Source organism: Mustela erminea, chromosome 9 (assembly GCF_009829155.1).
Source record: "Mustela erminea isolate mMusErm1 chromosome 9, mMusErm1.Pri, whole genome shotgun sequence".
NCBI lineage: Eukaryota > Metazoa > Chordata > Mammalia > Carnivora > Mustelidae > Mustela > Mustela erminea.
This window is the reverse complement of record NC_045622.1, coordinates 4,508,281-4,521,220: the sequence shown is the minus strand read 5'-3', so window position 1 is coordinate 4,521,220 and position 12,940 is coordinate 4,508,281. Positions and strand designations below refer to the sequence as shown.

At 45.5% G+C, this 12,940-nt stretch overlaps 1 protein-coding gene across 2 annotated transcripts in view; it reads left to right on the top strand.

Moving 5' to 3' along the window:
• The first annotated feature begins 10,857 nt into the window (after positions 1-10,857).
• The window catches only part of GUCY1A2 (guanylate cyclase 1 soluble subunit alpha 2), a 344,066-nt gene continuing 341,983 nt past the window's right edge, over positions 10,858-12,940 (top strand). The window contains exon 1 of one of the 2 annotated variants that reach the window (XM_032359443.1): positions 10,858-11,240. In XM_032359443.1, coding sequence (XP_032215334.1) covers positions 10,932-11,240 — 309 coding nt within the window. In that variant the 5' untranslated portion in view covers positions 10,858-10,931. The remainder of the gene's footprint in view (positions 11,241-12,940) is intronic. The other variant, XM_032359442.1, reaches the window with a different exon arrangement.

Here is a 12,940-nt window from a genome sequence, read left to right as displayed (position 1 = left end):
ACTCTCTCCCCCATGTCTAGTTCATGCCCTTCCATTTTTTGTGATGTTCCCCATTCTTCAAAGGCCCATTCGGGTCTCATTCCATTCATATGGAAATGGAGTTCATCTTTCTTTCCTTTTTTTTTTTTTCTTTTTTCTTAAATACTGGAACTTCTTTTCCATAGGACCTCAAATCTGGTCCTATTTTGTACAACCATTTAAGTTTTGATATTAAATTTTCGTTATGCTTTTTAGAGTGTAAGTTCTCCAAAGGTACGGACCATGTTTTGTCTTTTTAATGTCCACTGTGCTTCATTTATTTATTTATTTATTTTTAAAGATTTTATTTATTTATTTGACAGATAATACAAGTAGGCAGAGAGAGAGAGAGAGAGAGAAGCAGGCTCTGCACTGAGCAGAGAGCCCGATGCGGGGCTCGATCCCAGAACCCTGGGATCATGACCTGGGCCGAAGGCAGAGGCTTTAACCCGCTGAGCCACCCAGGCTCCCCTGTGCTTGGTTTAATAATGTACCTTAAGCTCTCACATGTTGAGTATGAATGGATATGAGTGAATTAACTTAGCCATAGCGGGCATGTGCAACTGGATTAATGCAACCTATTTTTACTAGCTGAGAAAACAGCTCAGATACCATTCTTTACAAATAATGAGCCAGCCTTTTTTTCCCCCTCCCCAAGGGAGTCTTTCTCAGAAATAGTCTTCTACAATAGAGCTATGAAATGAGATTTTGCAGTGCTAAGAGCTCTACCTGTGATTAACTATGTACTCTTGGACCATGGACAGGTCCCTCAATCTCGGAACACCTTCGTTTCTCTATCAACAAATGCAATAAAGTTCTTTCTTTCCCCGGCTTGACAGCAGATGTTATAGGGAATAATGAGCCCTACCTTTGCCCTTCTTGATTTTTTTTTTTTTTTCAAACAAAGAAAATTTTCAAGATTTCAGGGTCTGTTTTTAAAGGAAAAACATAAACAAGTATTTCATGAGATAATATTGTTCTGCTAAACTATTCACATATACAGCCTTTGGTAAAAAAAAAATCATATGTATAAAAATGAAAAAAATATGTATAAGGAATATCAAAAGCAAATATTCTATATGTCTTTCCAGATTATTTTATTTCTTACTAGGTAGTCAAAGCTTTAGTTGATAGACAATTAGCAGGTTGAAGTATTATACATTTTCAAATCATAGAGTAATGCCCTATGCATAAATCATATTTTAGGTAATATTCTGTACACAAATTTATTATAGCAGAAAAATGACATTAAAATGCACAATTTTCATTTTACATTTGTAAGCTCTTCATGTCTATTAACTCAGTTAGTGTTTATAATCAAGATAAAAGGGAAGCTTTTTTTGAGAACTTTGGAAGGGCTGAGTAGACTGACTCCTAGTTCCCGAATGGGGCAACAACAGTTTCTCGCATGCTGTGGTGAACTCACAGGAGCATAGGGGCAGATAGTGGACATTTGAGGGAAACAGACCTGTACTTCACACCTGTTGGAAACTGACTGGACTATTAGTCTGAAGTCGGTGAGAATTTTAATACTGGATGGTGCTCCATTATTTCACTCACTTCATGCATTTGTGAAGCTGGGTTTTGGAAGTTGCTGCGATAAAAAGCAAAAGCCACAGGAAAATCAGTGTAGAACAGGAAGTGGGGATGACCTTGCTCGGTCTCATCCCAAGGCTGGAGAAGCTGTGCAGTCCTCAACTTCATTAATTAGTTAGTTTAAAAAATTAATGAAATAATTACTATTATTTAAGAATGAAATCATTTTTCCCCCACTTTACATGTATTTTTATGTTCTACCCAGCTGTTAGGCTGTGGATGCTTATTACACTTCTTGGGTGCAGCTACCTTATACATTGAATTGTCAGCTACTTGTTTTGGTCTAGGGTGCTGTTAAAATTACATAGACAACCTGAAAACCAAGAAAATTTAGGATTTTAAAAAAGATTTTGTTTACTTATTTGACAGAGAGAGAGAGAAATCACAAGGCAGGCAGAGGGGAGGGGAAGCAAGCTCTTCGCTGAGCAGAGAGCCCGATGCGGGGCTCGATCCCGGGACCCTGGGATCATGACCTGAGCCGAAAGCAGAGGCTTTAACCCACTGAGCCAGCCAGGCGCCTCTAGGATTTTTCTTGTCTGAGATGAAAGAGCCAATCTGGGGTGCCTGGGTGGGTCAGTTGATTAAGCATCTGCCTTTAGCTCAGGTCCTGATCTCCAGGTCCTGAAATCAAGCCCTGCCTTGGGTTGCCTGCTAAGCAGGGAGTCTGCTTCTCTTTCTCTCTCTCTCCCTCGACCCCCTCCCACTGCCTGTTCTCTCTCTCTCTAATTCAAATGAATAGAAAAAATCTTAAAAAAAAAAAAAAAAGAAAGAAAGAAAAGAAAGAAAGTGCAGAAGCTTTGGGATTGAGCAGGGATAAGTACAGTTTATGTCTGCGTAATCTGGACAGAGACACAGAATCACCTATGGGGCCTTGGTGCAGAGGACGTAGGCTTTGGATTTCCTGTCAGAAATCCTGTCTGCCTGGTTACATGATGCTTGTTCAGAAGTGAGGTCTCTGCTTCTATGGCCTTGATGAGACCTTACTGTGAAGTAGAGAAATGGAGCATTTTCTAGTTCACTGCGGTGGTACACACATCCATCTTTTTGGGTCCACCAAAAAAGAGGAATTAATGCCCATTTTTCTCTCTCTAAGGAGAACTGTCAGAAATGACGAAACATATGTTTATTTTAAAAGCTTCACATCTTTTGGTAGGGAAATGCTTTACAGTTGGTTTTTTTTTTTTTTTTTTTTGCTTCAGAGTTATTTTAACCACTTTTTATGCTTGAAGTGATCTGTTCACTGCTGAGGTCACTCATTTCAATCTCGACCTTGAAACACTTTGCAGAAATGATTACAACAAGAGTACAAATTGTGATTTCTTAATTTCTTAAATAATTTTCTTCTATTAATTATTGTAAGGGATCTGAGTACATTACCAATTAATCATTAGTAGGAATGTTTATTTTATATCTAGTGACAAGGCACAACATTTGAATCTTAATGCTAAAACTTTTGAGAATTCTAGTATTTATATTAAAATTGAATTTTAAAAATAGATTCATTGTTTTAAGATGATGATTCAGTAACAGATTGCATAGTCATGACAAACTGGGCATATTTAAGTAAATGTCTGTTAACATTAACAAGGTTATATCAAGATAGTCTTACTGATAATTCATACTTATTATTGCTAGCTGTCAAGCTTAATAAGTTGCAGACAGGAAGATGTGATTCCTTTCTATAATATAATAAAGCAGACAGAAGAATTAGGTTATGAAAAGACAGGGAGATGGTGAACATCTAACCAAATACAATTGAGTTGAAATCTTTTTTTTATCCATTTAATTCTATGGACCATGTTCATGGCAGCTTTGAGTCAGGAGAAGGTCTTAGGCAGTAAAGGAAGGGTCTGCAGAGGAACTGTGTTCTCAGAAAGGGTAAGATAGGGAGGAAGAGAAGCTGACCTTATGATGTGTGTGTGGGTGAGGGAAGTTTTTGAGGCACAAGGTACATCAGGAGTGAAAATGAGTAACAACAGAAATAGAAAAATTATAAAATCTTGGGGATTGATCATACTCTGGAGATTTTGGTTTAGAGGTGAGGGGTCTAGTCACGGAGAAGTTAAGCAACTTGCTTTTGGTCACCCCAGCTGGTTATTAGCAGAGCAGCTGCTAGAGAGCAGAGCTTCCACACACATCAGTGGTTTTCCATGATATTTTGTGCCAGGGAATAATTCCAACATGTTAATTGTGTATGCAGTATTTATTTGTAATGCCACAAACCACTCACATTGTGATTTTAATTCATCAGATTTGTTTTTCTCTGTGTTTTTAGGACATTTGAGGACACTTAACAAGAGGCAGGCAGGAAACGTGTTTCAGTGGGCAAAGCATAGGCTCGGGACTCAGGACTGGAATGATGACTCGTGTTTATCACTCCATGACCCCGGCGAAGATGTTTGAAATCTCTGTGCAAGAATGTTCACATCTGTCATATCAGGATAATATGTCCAGTGGTGGCATTGAAAAGATTAAATGAAGCGAACGAACAGATCCTGGTCCATAGTAGGTTCTTGACAAATTTCAGTTCACCTTGGCTTACATAGATTTGGAAGGCGATGGTCTGGAAATAATTTAGAATGTAAAAGGTTTGGGTAAAAGGGGGAGAGAGGTAGTTAGCAACGTGAGTAAAGGCGGGTAGACCACAACTGAATCATTTACTGACAAAATACTGCTCTTATTAGACTTCTAAGGACAATTTTGTGGTCTACAAAAACATGTAGAAAGCGGCACAATGATTTTGAAATATAGTCTGCACTTAGTATCTGAAAAAGAATCGTAACTTAAGTCAAGTGTGTAGAGAACTAATGATGTTGAGGACAAAATGGCTGGGTATCATAGGAGGCATTGACTTCTAGGGTCTTTTAGAGGAGGATTGATTTCTGCAGGGCATGATGGAGAAGAGCCATATAGAGCCACTTAAGAAAGAGAGGGTTGTCTATCAGAGGCACCAAAAGACACAGAATACTTTTCCCTTTCTCTTACTTTCTTGCCTATAGTAACATCCACAAGAAGCAACCATCCCATTCATAACTCATAAGGATCTTTCTGGAACAAATTCTACTAAGTGTTGCATTAACTTTATTATTTTCCTTCCAGCACTAAGCCCCTTTGCGTTTTCTTGTTTTGAGTGACAAGTACTTCATTGTTTCAGCATGGTTTTATGATGGCGTAGAACCAGAGGATGGAGGTCTGCATTGTCTCCCATGTGTCCTTTCACATATGAACAAAGCAGACGGTTCTTCTCAAGTTGTTATGATCCTTAATATCTAGTTTCACTTACAAAATTATACAAAAACATGAAGCATAGTATCTTCACTCTTATTTGTTCCCAGACTTTCACCAAAGAGGTGTGTTTGCCCTCTTTTCAGCAAGACAATGTGAGAAAGTGAGAGGTATAGACAGATCTCATTCAGGGAAATGTGTCTGTGGAGTTAAACTGCTGGTGAAGGGTGTGTGTGTGTGTGTGTGTGTGTGTGTGTGTAATTTTCTAGGTTAGGGATCCAGAAAAACTTGCCCTACTTAAGCATTCACCAGCTACTACATTTCATTAGAGAACTTGCTTTAATGTTACATGTACAGTTCCTGGGAGGAACCAGATTTATGTAAAGGCTGACTATAGGGAGAGATCTCCTCAGGTTTCTGATATCAGGAGGAGCTCTGCTCCAAGGAACACTTACACAGATGTTGCAAGTTTTCTTGCCGGAGACTTAGATGGATGAAAAGAAATTAGGAAAGAGTTTGAAGCTCTGAAATGCAAAGAATTGGGGGAGTGAGGACTGCCTGTAGTTTTTATTTGAATTTGATAGAGGTTGATTTTTTTTTTGAACTATTCTGGGAAGGATGAACATCAAATTAAATGAGAAATGTAAATGACAGGAGTTTATAAATAATGGTGTTGTAGAGGAAGGTAAGGCACACACAACAGTGCTGTGTTTAAAGGGGGCATAGTTACCATCTTAATTAAGGTGGAGAATCTGTTTGCTTTTTAAAAAATATTTTGGAGGGGCACCTGGGTGGCTCAGTGGGTTAAGCCTCTGCCTTCGGCTCAGGTCATGATTTTAGGGTCCTGGGATCGAGCCCCACATTGGGCTCTCTGCGCTGCAGGGAGCCTGCTTCCCCCTCTCTCTCTGCCTGCCTCTCTGCCTACTTGTGATCTCTGTCAGATAAATAAAGAAAAAATCTTAAAAAAATATTTTGGAGCATTCCTTCCTTTTTTATTGGTGTAAAATTTGTGTATAACATTATATTCATTTCGGGAGTACAGCCTAATGATTTGGTTTTTGTATATGCTACAAAGTGATTATTACCGTGAATCTAATGATCATCCATCACTACGCCATTGACCCCCTTCACCCATTTTACCTACCCCCCCCATCTCCCCCTCTGATAACGGCCAGTCTTTTCTCTGTATCAATGAGATTTGTTTAATTTCTTCCTTTGCTTCATTTTTCAAATTTTTGCATATAAGTGAAGTCATATAGTATTTCTCTTTCTTTGTAGGAGTTATTTCACTTAGCATAATATCCTCAAGGTCCATCCATGTTGTTGTAAATGGCAAGATCTCATTCTTTTTTATGGCTGAGTAGTATTCAACTATATCTATAACTATCTAACATCTTTATCCACTCCTCCTTTGGCGGACACTTAGGTTGGTTCCATATTGGCTATTCTAATAACACTGCAATTGAACATAGGGATACGTGTATCTTTTTAGATTAGTGGTGGGTGGTTTTTTTTTTTTTTTTTAAGATTTTGTTTGTTTGACAGAGAGAGAGTGTGTGAACACAAGCAGGGGCAGTGGGAGAGGGAGAAGCAGGCTTCCTCCTGAGCAGGGAGCCCGATGGAGGACTTGATTGCAGAATCCCAGGGTCATGACCTGAGCTGAAGACACACACTTAACTGACCAAGCCACCCAGGCACCCCTACATGAGTGTTTTTATTTTCTTTGGATAAGTACCCAGAATTAGATTAGCTGGATCATATGGTAATTCCATTTTTACTTTTTTGAGGGACCTCCATCCCTTTTCCACAGTGGCTGTACCAATTTACATTCCCACCAGCAGTGCTCAAAGGTTCTCCTCCAAATCCTCTCCAACACTTGCTGTTTCTTCTCTTTTTTGATAATAGCCATTTTAACAGTTACGAGGTGACAACTCACCACGGTTCTGATTTGTATTTCCCTAATAATGAGTGATGTTGAGCATCTTTTCATGTGTCTGTTGGCCATCTGTAGGTCTTCCTTGGGAAAATATTTAGATCTTCTGCCCACTTTTTAATTGGGTTGTTTTGTTTTTGTTTTTGCTATTGAGTTGTTGGAGTACTTTATGTATTTTGGGTATTAGTCCCTTATCAGATATATGATTTCCAAATATTTTCTCCCATTTAGTAGTTTGCCTTTTCATTTTGTTGATGGTTTGCTATGCAAAAGCTTTCCTATTTGAAGTTGTCTTACTTGTTTGTTTTGGGTGTTGTTGCCTTTGTTTCTATTTTTTTTTTAAGGTTTTTATTAATTTGAGATAGAGAAAGTACACAAGCAGGGGGAGCAGCAGAGGGAGAGGAACAAGTAGAATCCCTGATGAACTGGGAACCTGATATGGGGCTCGATCCCAGGACCTTGGTATCATGACCTAAGCCCAAGGCAGATGCTTAACCAACTGAGCCACCTAGGGCACCCCTTTTGCCTTTACTTTTAGTTAGAACCAAACATTCATTGCTAAGATGTCAAGGAGCTCACTATGTTTTCTTCTAAAAATTTTATGGTTTCAGGTTTCCTATTCACATCTAACTCATTTAGAGCTAATTTTTTTGTGTGGTGTAAGATGATGATCTTGTTTCGTTCCGTTCATGTGACTGTCCAGTTATCCCAACACCATTGAAATGTTCATTCGCATTGTGTATTCTTGGCTCCTCGGTCATAAATTAATTAACCGTGAGACTGTTTTCTTATTAAGGAATCCTTTCCAGTGCTTGATCAATCTGCAGTGAGTCCTCAGGTGCCCTCACCAGCCTCATTAACAAACCAACTACATTCCTGTATTTTCTTTCTCCAGTAGGAGACTGGGCTTTAAGGAATTTATTGAAGCATGATACGTCTAGCAGGACTAGACTTGTGGGCATAAGTCTGTGCAAGTTTCTTTTCCTAAAATCAGAACACAAACTCTTCCTTATAAGGCTTTTTTTTTTTTTTAAATTATGAGAATAGTTTGCATTTCTTTTTGAGTATAGAACATAGCATTCTTCATACTGGGAGCTTTTGAACCCTAGTCCTGCGCAGAAATACAAAGGAAACTCTTGAAAGTAATACAGATGATCTACTGTCTATATTTAGACCTCCATTTGTTTATAGTTTAAAAATCAGTGGGAAAACCGTGATGAAAGGCAGGGTAATTTATACAGAAAATTGTGAGACTGCTTCATCTGGTAGGTTCTGTAAGAGTCTTTGATGCAAATGGTTCACATAAAGCAAAAATGTCCCAGCGGTTCAGAGTTCTTTCTGGCGGTAAACTTCCAGTGTAAACAGGAAGACTTCTCAGGCCTCTTGTGGATTTTACAAACAAACGATGCTCATTGCTGTTGTACTCAGTCATTTTCACTGTGAGGCAAGAGGTGGAATGTTTAGGAAATGTTCTGATTTTAAGTTCAGCGTACAGGTATTTACCGTCGCCGTGAAAGAACTTGTGCGCTCATGTGTGCGCTCAAGCAGAAGTTCAGGAGAAGAGTGTGAAGGGCGTAGGTTACTTAGTATCCTTAGTAGAAGCTATGAAAGGCCATGACTGAAGAACTGACCAATTACATCATCATTATAAAGAAGCGAACTAAGAACCACCATTCACGCTGTGACGGATATAGCACAGCGAGATTATTGAACAGTTTCACCCAAGTTAGAATAATGGAATTTTCAAAAGAACCACCCATTGTATTTTAGGGGAAAAAAGGGACCAGAGAAACTTTTTTTGCAAAATCGATGACTATTCTTTATGATAAGAAGTATAACTTTTGTCTAATTTTCAGTGGAAACAAATACATATAGAGTTAAAGAAAGTAATGGGAAAACCAACAGGAGATATACTGCACAGTCAAAATAATCATAGTAATAATAATTATTATTATACATAATTATGTATAATAGTAACTGTAATTATAATAATCATTATTTTAAAAGAAAACGAGGCCTGAATTTGCAGTGCTAAGAGAACCTATGCAGTTAGTGATTTATTCAGTACGTTGAGAAAGAATATATATATTTTTGAAGGGACGTATGTGAGAGCACACACTTTTTATAACTTTAATGTCTATTTAAAATCTGAGAATAAGGGATGTCTCTAAATTAACTGGATGGATGTTTTCCAAAATATAAAAGGAAACCTCGAATAGCATTTCTATTTATTTGGGTCCTCATAAACAACTGGGAAGAATTAGAGTTTAAAGCAAATGAGTTGGGTATAAAGCAAAGGTGTCGTGTGTCTGTGTGTGTGTGAGAGAGAGAGAGAGAGAGAGAGTAAATACACTCAGTAAACTTCATCTGCTTTCACCTTGGAAGGACTAGTTCTTTAAAAAACAAAACAAAACAAAACAAAAAACGCTTTGGCTTCTGTATCCTTGAGCAACTGAAGCTGGAGCCCCTGAACTTTTCTTTCCAGAGGAGTGGAGAAGGTCCTAATCTGCTTTGCTGCCGGGGGAAGCACAGTCTGGGACCCGTCTTGGCGACACCCTTATTTGCCCCTTCTTCCCATCCCTTTCCCTAATGTCAGAACAAATCCGAGGCTTTTCTGGAGCTAAATAAGCAGGCGCAGTGGGGCCGGGCGCTGAGAGCGGCTGCTGGTTTGCCACGAGGCAAGCTTTGTGGAATGAAGCAGCCTCACCGCAAACTGGCGGCAAGAGATGAGCTCGCGCGGTGGCGAGTCCCTTCCTGAGCTTGGAAAAGCCTTTCTCCCCGTTCTCCTTAAGCTTTCGGAGCAGCACTGGGCAGCCAAGTGCAAACGGATCGCGTGTTCGGCGCACAGAGCAGGGAGAATGAGAGAGGGATGGAATCACTCCCTGGTGCTCCCCCGTCCGGGTCTTAGGTAGTGGAGGCTGCGGAGGAACTGTCCCCAGCCCGCGACGCCGGCCCACGCGGCTGCAGGTGGCACGCGGAGCTGTCCAGCACTCGTGCGGTGCCGGCGGGAGCCCCCAGCCCCGCGCGCCCAGCGCGCCGGTGCTCAGCAACAGGGCTTTCGCCCAGCAGATGCTGTCCTCATTCGCTGCCTCCCGGCCCTGGGCTTGCTCCGAGCCCACGCGGCCTCGACCCAGGCGAACGCTCAGCCCCCGGAGCTGCTACCGCAGGATGGGTGCCAACCCGTTGCCCCTTCACATCCCTGGGAAGCGTCTCCTCCGGAATGGGTGGGCTAGACCCACTGGCCTTTCTCCTTGCCACAGAACTTAAATAAACCCGGAGGAGGGCAGGAAAGGACAGCCATGGACCCGAACTCCCCCACTTCGCCCCCAGCCTTCCCAGAGGTGGCTCCGGAGGGAGGTCTTCCACCGTCGCCCCGCGCCCCTCTCCCGCACGGCGCCCAGCGCGGCCGGACCTCTCCCGGCTGCCGCTCCCGCGGACCAGGGCTGGGGCATTTGGCGTTGGGGCCCTTTGGACTGATCCAAGCCACTGTGCGCTCCTCGGAGGAGGAGGGAAAGGTGGGAGCGGGGAGGGCGCACAGAGGACGGCAACCAAGTGTCCTCGTTGCTCCTGAAACGTGGCGACAGGCGAGGCAGAGACTCGCAATGAGTATGATGGCGACACGTGATACCGGCTGAGGGAGCGCATGGGGGGGGCGGGGGGGACGATAAAGGGAGAAGGAGGGAGGCGGGCAGCGAGGGGAGAGAGGCGGGAGGCGAGGGGCGGGAGGAGAGCGGGGAAGGGGGGCGCGATCGGCGCGCGGGCGGCAGAAGCTCTGCCTCCCAGACCGCACGGGCCGCAGCCCCGCCGCCCGGCCGCCCGCGGTCGCACGCTCGCAGCCTCCCCGCGACCGGAGCGCGGCGCACTGCCCCGCGCCCAGGCGAGCGCAGAGGCGGCGCCGCGCGAGCAGCAGCGGAGGCGGCGGCGGCCCCTAGCCCAGCCCGCCGCCCGCCACCCGCCGCCGCGCCCGGGCCCCAAGTTCCCGCCATGAGCAGCCGCCTCTGCGGGCTCCGCGGCTCCGGGGACTCCCTCCCGGCCGGGCGCCACCGCACAGCCCCGCGGCCCCGACGCGCCTAACGCCGCCGCCCGCCGGTCCCCCTGCCGCCGCCGCCGCCGCCCGCGCCCCCGCCGCCGCCTCGGCCGCCGCAGAGCCGCCCGCAGCATGTCTCGGAGGAAGATCTCGTCCGAGTCCTTCAGCTCGCTGGGCTCCGACTACCTGGAGACCAGCCCCGAGGACGACGGGGAGTGCCCCCTGTCCAGGCTCTGCTGGAACGGCAGCCGCAGCCCGCCCGGGCCGCCCGAGCCTCGCGCGGCCGCCGCCGTCGCCCCGGCCCCGGCCGCCGCCGCCTCCGCCGCCGCCGCTGCCGCTGCCGCCGCCGCCGCCACGGCCGGGGCCAGGAGGGCGCAGCGCCGGAGGCGGGTCAACCTGGACTCGCTGGGCGAGAGCATCAGCCGCCTCACGGCGCCCTCGGTGAGCTGGGGGCCGGAGCCCCGGGGTCGGGAAAGTTGGCGCGGGGAGCGCGGGGGCGTGCGCGCCGAGCCCGGCCGCTGGGGGGCGAGCCGGCCGCGCCCCGGGCCTCGGTGCCCGGCGGACCCCCGGCCGCCCCGGACCCCTGCGCCCGGCCGGAGGGGGGCGTGAGAGCGCGGCGGGCGCGGGAGGGGAGAATCACTCTGCCGGGGGGTCCTCACTGGGGGCCCTGGACGCCCACCCCTAAAAAGCCGTGCGCCGGGCTTGGTGTGGGTCACCCCGGCGTCCCCGGAGCTCCTCCACACCCACCTGTTCTCTTTCCCCCAAACTTTCCCAGGCACTGTGTTCTGTACTTGCCCTTTCTAGGTCTTTCATCTCTGTTCTGCAGGATCCCAAAGGAGCCCCTACCCCTTCCAGGAAACTCTTCCGCTCTTTTTTCCCACACTCTCTTGGTCTTCGTGTGACCTTCTCTGACATCTCCGCATTCCACAGGCTCTCTGCCTTCTGTGTCGCATCCCCTTTCTCAAGAATCTTCAGGAACTGGCTGTCAGATACTTTTTTTTTTTTTTTTTGAGTTGCTTTCGGATGATGAAACCTCTGGTCTCTTGTTTTCTCCCCACCCCACTGTCTTTTCTCCCCCCCGCCCCCCCCCCCCCGAGCATTTACTGGCTCAACTTTCTTCTCTGGGCAAACCCGGTGCCTGCTTTGCTAAACCCGTCTGGTGTTTCTTGCCCCCCTACCTCCTCCTTCACTTCCTTTGCCCTGGGCCTTTCAGTGCCCCCCCTCTCATTTTGTCGTGGCTACCTTCTGTTAGACCCTTTATAACTATCTGTTCAATGAATCGCTGTCTCCCCAGCCCTCCCTAAACTTGTGTTCATTCGGGGTGTCTGTAGCAGCAGTTTGAGGTGTACTCCCGGCTCCCCCGCGTTCTAGACATTTTTCCGGAGCGCTTCTGCCTCTTCCCTGCCTGGGTTATTGGGCTGCCCTTGACTTTTACCAATTCAGGGATGCCAGACCTCCGTTTTGGTCTTTCTGGGACCGATGGGCACTGTTTGGAAGGAATCCACTGCACTGCAGACAGAATCTTAAGGAGACGGACTGTCTAAGCTTCATTCACCTTTTATTCTCATGCCGGTCTGGGGTCCAAGGGCTTCAGTTCCTGACAGAGCTTCTACCTATGCGCCGCTGGGACTCTTCTTACTTTCTCCCAGTTACCAAAAGTGAATGGGAACATTGATCTTGTTTGACTTCTCTGGAGTCTCACTTTTCAAAGCGCTCTTGCAGTCGAGGGTAGGAGGGACCTGAGAAACAAGGGGTTTGGGGTCGGCAGGGACAGGGTATTAGTACCAGGCAGTCCTACGAATATCTCCATGGCTCTTGCATTAGTGAAGAATGACCTTTTCTTTCTTTTAGCAGTGAATCTACTCTCAGTCATCTTATTTACTTGTGCATTTTCTCTTCAATGTATCTTTTTCCACCTCTTTCACTGATAACCTAGTAACAAAACTGGGATCGGATTCCCTACTCTTCCCTACTCTTCGCTCTTCTTTACTGCAAATATTTCCCAAGAAAGATGATCTTAGGAACTATTGGATGTGGCCAGCTGTTGAAATTATATGCCTTTAGGAAAGCAGGACAGTCATCCTGCATGTCTGTGGTTTTGTGTTAGTATCTAAAGCAACATTTGTGCAATGTAGTAATTC